A 15,041-nucleotide genomic window follows, 5' to 3' on the forward strand; every position below is an offset into this window, starting at 1 on the left:
GCATTTAAGCCTCTTTTAGTTCAGTGTTTCGGCACAGCAGGAACATGTATTTTATGATTTTGCCTCGGTGCTTGTTAAATCTGATCCAGCAGCAGCTGGCAGCTATTTTAGGCAGCCAGGCTACGATAAAAGACAGATGTAGGTAGATAAAATTAGTGCCAAGTTTGGGCTGTCAACGGATATTCTAAATTTCAATATATAACCCAAAAAAAACGATATTTGGTTATTAAAACTAAATTTTGATGGGAAAGAAATCTGCATTACCGCGGCTGTCTCACATGTTCTAGCATGTTCTCAGATGTCTCAATAATATCGATGGAATTAAAACTTTCTAAGCGAATATCAAGATTCAAAGAAGGCATTGCAGAATGACCAACTGAACACATCTTAGCTGTTCTGTTGAAAACTCTGCGTCTGAACTAGAATCTGTAATGTTTAAAATTAGAGCTGTCCTTTAGAGTTCAATTAGAAGTTTGACGGTTTGTTCTTTTTTCCAGTTCTGTACACCAAAAACAAACTCCTGTAAGGGTCAACATAAGTCTCAGGATTTACTAAGTTCTCCCTAAGTGGCCAGCTGCCTGACGGACATTAAAACATTACCAGCCGATTACTTTCTTATTGCTTTAAGCCGAGTCACTGTCAGGTTAACTGTATCTTTCAACCAGAAATCAAATGTGACAAATAAGCTGAGTTTAAGTTAGAGGCAGCTCAGCTGCAGCTCCAAAAACCCCCAGCAAAATGTCTTTAACATGAAACGGCTTCATTCAGCGTTTATAAATAAAGAACAGCGAAGAAATGTAACCTAAAACCTCTTGCACATTGCTCTGTGTACAATGATGCAAGCAAAGAAAATGAATGAACAGAGAGATGACGAGTCAACTCTGGGTCTGCTTATGTGATTATCTGAATCATCCCTACAGGCTTTGGTGTTTTATTAATCATACGATATTCTTCAAACAACTGAGAAACATTTAGTTCATTAAAAAGTATAATAAGTAGGACTTTCCGAGAAAAATAAAATAGGCTTTTACAAATACAGAAATATAAATCATCACTTATGGGCCTCTATACATGTGTGTTGGTGAGTGTGTGTGCAGACCCTTGTGAGACCCTTCCCTCTGCATCTATTCTGTTGTTTCGCTTTGCACGGGACGTTTTCAGGAGGGGCGCTGTCGTGGTTCCCTGAGCCGATCACAGCGTACAGGTGAGTGTGGGAGCGGTTCAAATTAGCAACTGGGCCCCATTCAGGCCGACGAAGATGGCGACAGAGCGATGCAGAGTTGGCCTTCTTTCTGTCGGACAGGTAGGAGCCTCAAACCGGGTAGGACAAGCTAACTGGCGCTTAGCATGCTAGCGCAAAGGTAACCGTGAAACTGTCGGTGTTAGCTCGGCGGGGTGGGCGTGTTCTCGAGTGAGAGTGAGAGTGAGCTTCTTGTGACAACGAGCCCAGGAGAAGGGGCCCAGTTTGAATGTGTTGTTGGCATAATGCAAGGACAAATCCTGCTTATAAAACCTTTGAAGTTAATGTAAAAACAAAAAATCATTACAGTGAGAATATTTTGTTTCCACTGGGCAGCTAACAAACAGAAATGTCAGAGCTGAAGTGGTTTGGGGTAAGTGTGTTTTCCAGTTTGTTTAGCAGGTGAACAAAGTTGGTTTGTCCCTTTGTCGTGCCCTCAGTGGATCCCTCCAAGTGTTATCTAACCACAACAACTGGAGCCGTCGCTTGGCTGGAGGAAACAAGGGGAGCAGTGTCTGTCGCGGACAGAACCAGCTGAGGGAAACTCTGCTGTCCTCTGCTCTCTCCATTCAAATCACTGTGCTGCTGTAACTCGGAGGCACACAGGGCACTTCTGTGTGTGCATGCGGGTAATGTCTGAATAACCTAAACTCTTTCCTCCATATGTGGTTCTTCATGTCTGTGTGGGTGTGCACGTGAGGACAGTGTTCATGCTCTCCTGCCTGCATGTGCACACACAGACATGCAGGTTATTATCCAATATTGTGCGCCAGTTGTTTTTTTCCTCGTTCTCCATTACGCCGCCTCTATCCATGAATGAGGGGTTTGTTTGGTTTTTCCTCCGGCTTTCCGCTGTTCGCTGTTACCCCGGTTTTGCTCTCCGTTTCCTGGCGTGGACACGCAGCTGTTTTTTTTCACCTTAGCCTCGCAGAGGAAATGATTTCTGACTGGGGGAGATGGGGGAGGAACGACAAAGTAATATATCCTACCCCTGAACCCGGCTTAGGCGCGCACGGCAAACCATTTTGGTTCCAACATGTCCAGGCTGCTGCCAATTTTTAGTTTCCACTATTTCTACAACAGTACAAAGAGTCCTCATAAACGTCTGTGGTCTCCTCAGTGAGACATTCAATATCTGATATTGGAGTGTTGTTGAACGTGAACCTTTTATGTGGGTTCACATGTGCAAATGCTAATTCTGCCAACAATGCAATCCCCTTTGATACTATGCACTGTATCCGAGGGGTACAGCAAACTGCATGCCGTTTGGTTATCATAATGTTTGAGGACAGAGATTATTTCCTCCTCGTGTATTATTTTTACACAGATTGCCTTTCATTGTAAACTCATGTGCCGCTCCAGCTTCCATCCTCGCCTTGACATCCCTCTAAACACACCACACTTCCACTGCTCTTCTTTTTCCTTGTAACTCAATACTGGCTTAAATACAAGTACACATTTTTGCACATGCAGGTGCTCACACACACACACACACACACACACACACACACACACACACATGCACAAACACAGAGTGGTGTATGTTTACTCCTTTTTAAAGAGGTTGTCAGAGCCCATCATATCAGCTAAGCTGAGCCTGCATGCCTTGGAAAGAGGAGGGAGGGGTCACAGCCTCGTCCTGCTTCCAGCACTAAACCCTCCGCCAAAAAACAAATTAGCAAAGAGACACGGGGGAGGGTTTATGACTATTTATTCAATTTGCTTTTGAGTGAGAGAGGGGGTCTCAATTCCCATGTTTCTCCGAGCACAATGCCATCTCCAGGTGAACACTGACCACAAAGTGAGAGCAGAGTTGTGGAGAGACAGGCTGAAGGGTATGAAGAGATCGAGAGATGTTTTGGCGAGGGGAAAGGGGTGAGCGAGAGGGCTGACCAGAATCTCCTACTGCTTCCACGGTATGTTGACAATTCTTAAGCAGCACAAGGAAATTGCTCGCTCCAGTGGGGGAGGGAGATGTGGAGATTGAGGGTCTTGTGACAGAGGTTGGGAGGATGCATTTGTGCACTCTGTGCTGTTTACATGTGTGTTAACAACACACACATGTGCATGCATAGTATTGCCTGCAAAAAATCACGTGTTGGCGTAATATGTGCATATGTTTACGTCAATGCAGAAATGAGAAAATTAGTTCTGGTAAGAAAAGCCCCTTCGACAACATTCGCTGCAGACAGTTTGGCTCTGAACTGTGGGTTCAGGCAGCCAGTCAGCTGAGGGCCAGCCAGAGATTGGAGCTGATGTACAGCGAAGTACAGCAGAGACCAACTCACCTTCTTCTTGCTGCAGTAGATCTGCCATTTCTTCTCATCAGGAAGAGCAAACATGGCCTCCCTGTTCTTATCTGTCAGGTCCAGCTCATCCTGCAACGAGATGGGAGACGGTTATATTAAGACAGTGTTAATTTAGAAGCAGTTCTGCCTACCATTCTGTTTTTATAGGTTACAGGTTTTATATTATGTTCTTAAAGCACGTCAGGAATCAGAAAAACAACGATTAAGAAACAGAACATCCTCCACAGTATACAGTAATGACAGGGAGAGAATAATCACCCCATATCTTAGGATACAATCCCTGTGGGTTTGCTGTCCCTATAACAATAGAAACTCCCGACTCACAAACAAACTATATCAACCAAATGGGCCTGCTTTGCAGAGCGTTGCAGTGTACACTGCAGACTCAATGACTGTCACAGTGAAGCTGTTTCTCCTTCGACCACCAGACCACTGTGTCCCCTGTGAAACCACAATATAACACAGACAGATTATTTTATCCCAAACCAGCATCTTTTCCTAAACTTAAAGGTTGGTTCCTGTTCCTCCAAACCAAACTGAAGCCTTTTGTTTCAAAACAATAACAGTTTGGTCAGGTTCAAGCAAAGATCAGGCTTTGGGCTGAATAATAAGCTGTAGCCCTACTCCTGTGATGTCAGAATAAGGGTTTTAATCAATCCAAATGTCAATATATTTGAACATTATTTAGTTGTACTTATTTCCCAGTTTAGTGATGATCGATTAATCTTGGAGTCCCAATAATGCAGGGCTGAACACTTTAGCAGTGACAGCAGATCGCTGCGGGAGTCACGTGTGCGCAGTGACATTTGATTCTGTGTGACGGAGGTCTGGTCGCCACCGACTACAGAGGAGTGTTTTAATATTCACCCTGTCGCTCTGCTCAGTTCTTCAGCTTGGTACAAGGAGCCTCCTGCACCTTTTGAAATGCATATGAGGCCAGGAAATGAGTCTGTGTGTGCCAGGGAGGAAAAGTAAAGTCTTGTAAGAAAGAGATGGACGGATCAGGTTGGAGAGGTGGATGCAGGAGGCAAAAAGAGAGAGACACTGAATGCGGTGACGGCAGAGAGAGGAAGGGGCAGTGCAATTCTAAAATAAAATGGATAAGCCCGAAAAACAGGAGCAGGAATTACATTCTATAGCGCAAAGGCTTTGTGCTCAAGCTCAAACTAATCTCATCATAATGGTTCTGCTACCATGATGTCAGCCAGAAGTGCCGGGCCTCCCGGGCCCCCCAGAGTGAAGATGGCTACCGGTGCCAGAGGTGGGCCCCCTTAAAGCAGGCCAGTAGATTCACATGGTTTGTTTTCATCCATTCAGCTGGACGGGGTGGGTTGAGGTGGCCCACATTCCTAGCATCCGACACTAGGAGGAATGACATCATCTCTTACCAAGTCCTTTCAGTGGGATAACCAGCAGCAGCAGCATTATTGTAGCTTTGGCAAAAGAGGAAAAATGTGAAGGGTGTGAACTTCAAGGGGGTCTAACGCAGATAGAAACCAGAGAGAAGCTTTAGAATCTCTTTTTATCCCAGCAACGTGGGTTCAATGATTAGCTGTGACTCACACCCAGAGCTGATCCTCCAGGGGCCACATTACCAGCAACAATAAATGCGTGCTGCTGTTACGACCGACCCTTCTGTGCTCTTGAGTGTCAAGCAGAAAACAAGCCATCTTCTGGCGGCTAAACACCCAACCTCTGACTCCCTTCAATCTTTACAGATTTCAGCTCTGGGTTGGACCGCGATCCTCTCTCCACATCCCCAGGCTTAGAAACTGAGGCGGAGAAGCCAGTTTGTCTCTGGCCCGCCGCCTGCTTCCTGGGTCAAAGCCCTGCTGTCCAAGCTGCTGCTGTTTGGAGGAGCTGATGCTGGGAGCTGGTGGGGAAATCAGTGAGAATAAGACCCCTGGATTTGAACCAGATGGGAGCTGAGCCCGGCGGCTGATCTCCATGCTCCTTCTTGCTTTCTCTACTGTACTTCTGAGTCTCCCTGCAGCACTCCACAGCAGGCCTCTCAAATTAGAAGCTTATATAGAGGGGTGTTACGTGAGAACGTCAGCAATGAAAATGAAGATTTAGGTGTCTGAGACAACCCTGTTCAACAGTTAAGGGGAGAAAGCTGCACAAGCGCTCCACTTAGAAATAAATTGATTACAGAGGGTTTCACATAAGAGTCCAAGGGGGGAATTCACGAAGAGTGAATTGCGGCCGCTGATAGCGCCACAAATTGAATGAATGAGAATGAGGCTTTTTGTGTCTTTGAACGAGTTTAGAGGGCGCAAAAAGCCGCACAATCCTTTAGTTTATGGCAGAAGGAAGAAGACAAAGGGAAAGAGTGGCAGATAAGTTAAGGGCTTATTAGGGCTGCGGAATATATTGTTTCAGCATCAACATCAAGGAGCGTGCATTGCAGGAGCAGGGATGTCAAGTTAGGCAAATTCGCTCAAACTGATCTTTTTTGCAGCTTTATAGAAAAGAAAAACGGTTCTTTTTTTTTCATGGTTAATCAACAAGATAAGTGTGTCTGGTGTGACATAAGAGTAGAACACATAGCACACAAGCAGTCTATGTTTTCCTGCCTGTAAACATGCACACAGCGCAGCTACTGTTACAGAGAACGCTCAGGGTATGCCTCCTTCAGTGAGTTTCCGTGAACAGTTGCATCTTGTTCTGGTTCTTGTAATACTTATGCTTACGGTTAGCAGAGCTCATGTGCAGGGAAATTTAACATTTGCAGAGCGCAGGCTGGGGGGAGATTTTGTTTTAAAAACCTTTATGAAAACTTTAAAAACTAATGAAAGAAAAACTAATCACAGGAACACAGAGAGAAACATGCAGATGTGTCTGCTCATCTGGTGGTGTAAATATAATCTGTTTATTGCTTGAGTTCGAGAGTTGTCATCATCACAGGCTTACTCTTCTTCCACCACACATATTAGGCAAACATTTTGAGCATGATAGAAATGTTAAATTACATAGTCACACAGTCAATTTGTAAAGCTAATTTTTTACAAAGTGCTGTTTCACACATATCTCCACATGTTCTCTGTGAATGAGGTGACGTCCATGCTGGTGTTAGAGGGCTGAACCAGGTGACATCCTGTATGTCACACATATGGTGGTTATATGGTTATATATGTTGAGATTTAGAAACATGGACTTTATTGCGTTATTGCTGGGTAGAAGTGATAAAACAGAGATGAAGTTGGGTAGAGAAATTGAGTTGTTGAAGGAATGTTAATGTCACGGCAGCCAGATGACTTTTCACTTTCCAGTTATGCAACATCCCACCATTTTCTTCCATCACCCGGGCCATTAAAACTCGCTCCAACACCACATCCGTGTCACATGGTTTCTATTCACAACCACAACAACACCCGAGAAACACCCAGTCCCTCTTAGTCTTCCAAAACAAAACTGAACCACTTTCCATTCTGCTGCGTAAAACCTCCTCTTGATGTGCCCCCGTCTCCTTCGGCAGCGTGCTCCGGTTGGGGATTCACATAAACCAAAGCTAATATTGTTACACCTGCTGCTAGAGAGGGGAAAATACAAACCTAGGGCCTTTTCTTTTGTATTTCCTCCAGATCTGCCAATCAAATGATGTTACAAATTTAAGAAAGGGTGGGAGATATAGCTGTAATTTCACCCTGTCAATCAATTTCCTGTTTGGGCTTGGGAGACATCTGGTGAAGAGGGAGCTTAGAGAGCAAGATTTCCGAAAAATCATTCTTGATTAACACATTTAGCCTCCAATAAATATAACATCATTCTGTATGTGAAGCTCAAACAGTTGATGCTGCATATTCACTTCATGAAAAAGGTCACAATGCAATTTACCTGGTTTTTGAATTACACTTATTTACTTTCTATGGGAAATAAGCTGAGAAAATCAGTAGTAAACTAATGTGTGAGCATTAAATACTGAAATGGAGACGCATCCAGTCGAGGCAGATCTCTGTTCAACATGAGTCTGGATCTGCTCGAGGTTTCTGCCTGTTAATGGAAGTTTTTCTGCCTCTGTGCCAAATGTTGCTAGAGTACGGTCTAGACCTGCTCTGTTTGTAAAGTGTCTTGAGATAACTTCGTAAATTATTTGGTGTTATATGAATAAAAAATTATTATTTGGGAAGTACATGCTAACAAAGTTAGCCTAGCTTAGCATTCGGGATACATTTTGGATATTGAAATAGGTCAAAAAGTTCATGTGACATGCGCCTGGTTGTAATGCTACACAGTGGCTGTAGCGCTTCTGAAAGCTGTTTGCTAACCACCATTAAATAACAAAAGAAGAAGAATGCATCAGCGCCAGGTGCCGGTAAAACTGGTGTGGAGCTGTGACATTCAGAACTGGAGAAAATGTTTGTCCTTGTCAGTTTTACTGACAAAAGAAAACTAATAAACAGTGTTTACAAAAAATGAAGTAGTCTCACAAACACAAAAGAAATCCTTTCTCAGTTTAATGGACTTTTCCTCCCTCCTGTAAGCCCAACTTAGGAGCTCTTGAACACTGAGAGGAGACGAATGATAATGTTTTATATATTAAGTATTACACACCATATAAACTCATGTAACCGATGATTGCAGTATCCTCACTGACACTGAACAACTATGAGGAGCAAGTCATCGAATGGAGCTGAACAATGTCACAAAGACTTACAACGTTTATACTCCGGGAAGATATTTAACATGAAATTGATTTTAAGGGCGGTGAAAGAGAGCGAGGAGGGAATGGGACAATAACAGCCTTGAACATACACAACACAATTAAGTGTATTTTCTAACATTAAGTTATATAGGAGTCAGTTATAGTTCTGAAACGGCACATATGCATAATGTACTGTAACACCCCCCGGGGATTATGATGATAAGGATATCAGAACACATTAGCCACCAATCATGGCTAATATAAACTCATCTTTGTGACATAACAGGAGTCAGATGATATAACACGCCTGCAGGAGACGTAAAAAATTATCTACACCATATGGAAAGAGTGCAAAGGAGGGGAAAGGGAGTAGTCGCAGTGAAACATGGGAGTCAACTCAGAGCAGTGTGGGAGAACCTAAATATCCGCTACTGTTGTTTAGACTACACGTCCACACCAGGTGAAACGTATGGAAGCAGAGATGAGTGGAGGTGTGGGGTAGCAAAGCAGAGTGGAGAGGCAAGAACAGTGTGAGAAATGTGTGCACGTTGCTGTGTGCATTTGAGATAAAGACTGACGCAGGAAAAACGAACGCAGATATTCGAGGAAGAAAAAAGGGGTCAGTGAGTGAGTAGGTGTGAGTGACTGGCAGAGGAGTGGGAGTGTCTGTGTGACAGCTGATTGAGAATGTGTGAGGCTCGCCTGAACGGGAAAATGTGTGGTCCAAGAATGACTTCCTTTCACAAGCATGTGCGTCTATGAAGTGGCATTTGCAGGGTGGATGTGAATGTCTTTACCTCTCACAGAGTCTTAAAGCACTGGCTGAGAGGGTTTGTCTAGCACGGCTCTGACACACACACACACACACACACACACAGACTCAGATGGACATACAGTGTATATATATCCTGCAGCAGTCTCTGGGCGAGACAGGAAGGCAGAGGAAAGACAGGCAAGATGGCAGGAAGTCATATGAGGCCTCCAGGGGACCCACAGGAAGCTGTAGCTGCCATTAATGACCCGAACGAGTTTCAGTGAGATTGTGTGTGTGCGTGTCAGTGTGTGTGTATGCACTTGAGCACAAATACAACAGTGGACCTTGGCGTTGTCACACATTCCCCAACAGGGGACCACCAAGCCCACAGTGGACATTTAGGAGATTCCCTGTTTGTCGTGCTTTAATAAAACTATAATATATTTTATACAATTTAATAAAGAACATTTTTTTGCTAAAACTCCACAGCTTGATAGAAGTGCCTACAGCTGAGTTACTTCTGATTATTACACGGCTGTGTTAAAAACTTGATTCTGATTGGTTAATTACGGCATTCCGAGGTCTGATATTTCTCAGACCGTTGCTATGAAGAATAGACCATTGCTAGGGATGTGGCTCTAATCACACAATCCAGAGGACTAACTGTAGTCATATCAATCCGCCGAAAGAAGTCAGATTTGACATCAGTCTGTTTACAGAGGGAAAAATAGAAAAGAGACGAAAACAGCGGAGAGAAAACAATAAAGCTTAAAAGACACAAAGTAAGTGAACATTAAACAAAACACAGTACGGAACACGACGGTGTTCAAAGACTGTGAATGGAAAAGAAAATGTGAACAGACTCTGACAGTGATGAGACAGAAAACCTCAATCAGGTGCTGCGCTGATTCCTGCGGTCCCGTTAACCGTGTATTATTACACCATCAGTTTCAGTGTAATGCAAGTAATATTAGATAGGTTAGCAAACAGCTCGCTGAGCTAATTGTAATGTGAGTAACAACAGCTAGCTTAGCTCATTTTAACGTGAGTAATAACAATTAGGTTAGCTCAATTTAGTATGAGTAAAAGCGCTAGGTTAATTTTTAAATTAATATAATTTTCAAATCAGTATTTTGTGTGAAATTATTGATTTCATAAGCAAGTAGCTGTGTAATAGGCGGCTTCGCGTCGTGGTCCTGCTCACCCTGTCGGGGTTCCATTCCACTATATAACCTGCTCACTATACATTATCCCTAAATTGATTGATTAAGTTACAATATTTATTCTCAATAAAAATAAACCGTGATTAAATTAGCAATAATTGCATTGGAAAAATGCTGAAATATCGATAAAGTTAAAGAAAAATTACCAATATATGAAAGAAGAAAAGGAAGTCTTTGTAGTCAAACACTCACAATGATTACAGACTGCAATACAATGATTGGAAAATACCTTAAAAGAACATTTTCTATTCCAATTTGGTTGGTTGAAAATGAGCTGAAATTGAGGTCAATGCTTTGTGGGTGATGACTGATATCCACTATTGGTAATGTTAGAATGTGTGTGTCTGTGTGTGTGTGTGTATGTGTGTGTGTGTGTGTGTGTGTGTGTGCACATTTTACACCAAGCCTTGCTTCACAACTAGTCCTGGAGTTTTCTGCGTTCTGGCTCTGAATCATTTCCCACAACCAAGAAAAGGTCAAAGACCAACTTATTCTTAAGTTATGGTCAGAATGGCTTTAACCGCTTTATTTACGCCCTGTTACAAATCACCACATCACACGCACACACACTGCGCTCACACCACTCTGCAACATTGAGATGAGTCATAATATCCCCTCTTTGATGAGTCAGGGTCAGTAGCCACTACTAACCTCCCGCCTCTCCCCTAGTCCAAACAAGGCTTCACCACTTCCATGATAAGGTTAGCTCAGGACAGTAAGTGATAGCTGTACGACAGAGGTAGGAAGCTACACCAGTTAGACGAAAGCAAAAGGAAGGAGGGGGGAAATAGAAAGGAAAGATGGGGCATCCCAGGGCGTGCACTGTGGAGGAAACTCACTCCCAGTGGCTCAGAGGGCGGAGAACATTTCCATTCTCTCGTTATGCAACACATTTTTGATTCACGTCCGGCTTACTGGAGGGAACATTAGGAGTGGATTTATGTTTTAAAAGAGCCCGGTTCTCCTGGAAACACAAGTGGAGGTTTCAAATAAGAAAGTATAATTTTACCATCAGGGCTTTGGGAACATAATGCTGCTAAAACAGTGGTCCAATAGCACCTGTAGTATACGCCAGAACTGCAATCTTTTAGCCCTGAAAAAAATCTACTTGTTTAACCTGAAACTTGTTCTTCTTCACCTCTCCAAAAGGTGGCATATATAGCAAGATGCACTCTGCCACCGTGGACTTATTTATTACTATTACTGTGAATTATACTTTAGAGCACCGCGAATAACTGATTCAGCAATATTTTGCGCTGAAAAATCCCAGCAGTAAAACGACGATGCTTGTAGTCGTACAGGGTTAGTTGTATAGGCCTACAGCTGTTAAAATTAAAGAGTACAATTGTCTTTATCACAATGGAAGCTGATTGATACCTGGTCTTGATACACGAGTTGAGGTACGGGAATCAGCATCAGGAAGGAACAAATGCGTCGGATCGTGTCTAAAATGGACACAGATCACAGATAAAGGTTGCGGCACACAGAGGCCGTGCCTGACACCGGACAGCTGGACCATTTCCCAGAGTGGTTGGATTAAAACTGTCCCAAATTACGAGACAGAGAGAGGAAGAATGAGGCTCAAACATGGGGACAGAGACAAACAGACAAAGCAGATCGAAAAAAGAGGGCAAAGAGAAAAGCAGAGAGAACACACACTAATCTGATGTCTGCCAGATCTGACTGTACGTGCCAGATGTTGCCCTCGTAGATTGAGTTTAGGAAATTTGGCTTGATACACAGCACACCATATCCTCTGTGAGCTAACATCTTCAGGAGATGGGCGACAGAAAGGGTCTTGAAATGTGACAACATATTTCTTGAAGAGGTGGGGGAGAGCTTTTATTTGCAACTGGACTCAGAATGTCCTCAGTCTAATAAGATTTGGTTTATAAGTAGAAAGTTAAGACTATTTGGTGTGGTGCTGAATTGTAAAAAAACAATACACTGTATAAAAACATGGACGACACCACCTCTCAGTCTACTTATTTCGCAGTAGAAATCGGCGGGTGGAGCAGCGGTAACCATGTCCCGCCCCTTCCGCTAACCAAAACACACATTTAACTCATCGAAAAGAGAATCAAACAGAGCTGTCAATCATGAGGTCACACCCCCTTTTTATAACATCAAATAACTAATTAAAAGTAAACTTGTCAGAAAAATGAACACTTGGACATAAATCAGCATGATAAGAACTAACTATAATGACAGAAACCATGTTTGAGAAAAATGTATTTGACGTGTATTTTGATTTGATAGTTTGACTCATGTCCCATCTGTTAACATGGAGGAGGCGGGCTTTATGAGCTATACTGCAGCCAGTCAGCAGGGGGCGACAGAGAGGGTTTGGCTTCACTTTTAGGGAGCTGTCATGTCGTCCATCTTTTTATACCGTCCATGTTTAAAAAAAAATTAACTCCCATAAAAGATCACATGAGTTTGATGTTGTACCTGAAATGCTTGTCGAGTTTCTTTTACACTTCACCTTATTTTTTATCCGAGCTAAAGCTGGCGCTAGCTCAGCTCGCAGCATCCAAAGCCCTGTTGAAGAGAGTCTGACAGACACTGACTTTTAATATGTCTTATTCAGTGTTTTACCAGTTTGAGTCACTGTGTCTTTGTTTTAGAGAATGAGATGTGTGTTGATAATTCGGCTCCCGTTAAAAACCTCTTCAGAGATTAACGCTGAAGGGTCATTTTGAGAGTAGCCATGCTGTTTTTGTTGCATTGCTACAACGAGTACAACAACGAAGCAAAAAATAACCAAAACCTAAAAGGTCTCAACGATTGATTTGACTGATCCGCTTCGAAGGGGGCAGCCCTGTTTTCAACCTGTATGAAAAAAGAACAATGCCACACAGACGCTTATTCTGGCATCTTTTTGCGCGACTACATTATAATTTAAACATGCATTAAATTCTACTCCACTGCAGATTCTCTTCCCCAAGTGTTTCCAAATGTGTTGCAGTTTGTCTTCTTCTGTTTGCTTTACTCTTTTTTAACACATCTCAGAGTTGCAGGGGCTCAGTGTATTTGGGTTAAGGCTCTTGTAAATGTGTCGACACATTGTGACCATATGCCACCTTAACAGCAAAAGCTTTGTGTTCATAGCCATGAGCTGAAACTTGTAAATGGCATTCTAGTTGTCCCCAAACAACCTCAAACCTTCTTTTTCAAGAGATGAAAAATGCCCTCTTGTTCAGCAAACGGCTACGAGTGCGAAATGCCCGCAGGCATCAAAATAATTGATGTAGTTACTTTTAAATTACTTAAAAATAAGAGCACTTTAGCATTGATTAAAAGGTGTTAATAGCAGGGAATTGCCTTGACAAACATAAACAAAGCTGTCATTGTACATTGCACTGCCAAACTTCACACATGGCCTAGATATCAACTATGCGTGCAAGCCTCGAAGCACTGATGGAAAATGACTGTTTAAAAATTCACACAGATTCATAAAACAGAACCGAGAACTGCAGCACATTTTCTATCTGTACATTCTGCAGCCAGCTGCTGGTGCACTTTAATGGATGCGGTTCATTAGCTCGTCTGATGTGGTGTTTACGCTACGTGTCCAAATCAGTGGCGATTGCTTCCAGGTTCATTTGCATGAGTGTGTCAAGGTCGTTACTGGCACAGAATGCTTTCATATGGGTTTATAGTGAACATGGGAGCAGGTTTAGTCTCCAGGCTTCCTCTTGGATAAGTTGTTGAACATTTGACAAAGTAGTGTTTACATGAGGGAACCGAGGATTAATACCTGACAAGACCTTTGCTGTGTGCTCGTGATGGTATTCAGCCAGACTAGATACTTAGGATACAACAATCAGCTTCAATCAAGCTTCCAAGCAACAATCAAGACAAAAGTTACAGCTCTGGTAACTCTGGCCAACAATACTGAATACAAAACCCCTGAGGGAGTGTTGTAGAGTGTTGTCTTCTTCTCTCGACACAGTGGAAGACCCCATTGTGGACATGAAGACACGTGGAGGTGGTTTACTCCTCCGTTTGGCCCAGATCTGTCGCTCCCACTCCAGAGGCTCCGCTGAGTCTCATTCTCCTCCACTCTCATAACAATAATCTCTGTCTCCTGTTGCCATGGAAACGCACCATGTTATGTCTTCCCCTCGAGCATTGCTCCTCATCTCCCTGCACTGGCTCTCCATGTCTAAGCATTACAAACACTGCGTTAGGACTGAGTGACTGCTGTTGTACGGGCGGCTGGTCAAATGTTTGAATGCCGGCTGAAGGATCACTAAAACACATGTGGCAACCAATGGCCAGACGACCATCCTTAGTTCATGCAATGGTCCAATCAAAGCAGAATGATCTGATAACAGGAACATTTTTCATTGTCAGTATTCTAGCATTACATTTAAAATTCTAACTGAAAACATATTAAGATCCATTTTTGTCTAAAAATAACAGCAGCATGATTTTTGTAATCATGATGAGAGGTGTATCAGAAATTTGCAGACAGTTACATGCTGTTTGCAGGGCTGCTCATGAGTCATCAAGCCTGCAAACGAATAGTTGGTTGGTCACACGGTCAACAAGCTAAAGGTGCAGGACAAGATGTGTGTTAATGTAGATGAAGAGGAGCCTTTAACATTAAAGCTTATGGGAGTTGTTTTGATGAATGGTGGCATTTGTGTCGTGTCACGGGGCTGCTGACTCTCTGTTTGACCATCTGCTTTGCCAATGATACAACACTAAAGTCACTGCTTTATGGAAGAGTTCAGTGAAACGGGTCCCCATCAATGTGATGGATTTGAGAGTTTCTGTTATCGTCAGCATTTAAACAAACGTTTTCAGTGCTTCGCTGGATCCCAAAAAGTGAAGACAGAAGACATTGGATGATGAGAACCAT

The 15,041-nt window shown here is 43.0% G+C and overlaps 1 protein-coding gene across 4 annotated transcripts in view; it reads right to left on the bottom strand.

Moving 5' to 3' along the window:
- daam2 (dishevelled associated activator of morphogenesis 2) overlaps positions 1-15,041 on the bottom strand; it is a 129,873-nt gene that overhangs the window by 67,843 nt on the left and 46,989 nt on the right. For all 4 annotated transcript variants that reach the window (XM_069661321.1, XM_069661319.1, XM_069661320.1 and 1 more), the window contains exon 3: positions 3,529-3,618. In XM_069661321.1, the coding sequence (XP_069517422.1) occupies positions 3,529-3,618 (90 nt within the window). The remainder of the gene's footprint in view (positions 1-3,528; positions 3,619-15,041) is intronic.

The sequence above is a fragment of the Semicossyphus pulcher genome, unplaced genomic scaffold (assembly GCF_022749685.1).
Source record: "Semicossyphus pulcher isolate SPU_LCO1_2020_fin unplaced genomic scaffold, fSemPul1.0.p SCAF_14, whole genome shotgun sequence".
Taxonomy (NCBI): Eukaryota; Metazoa; Chordata; class Actinopteri; order Labriformes; family Labridae; genus Semicossyphus; species Semicossyphus pulcher.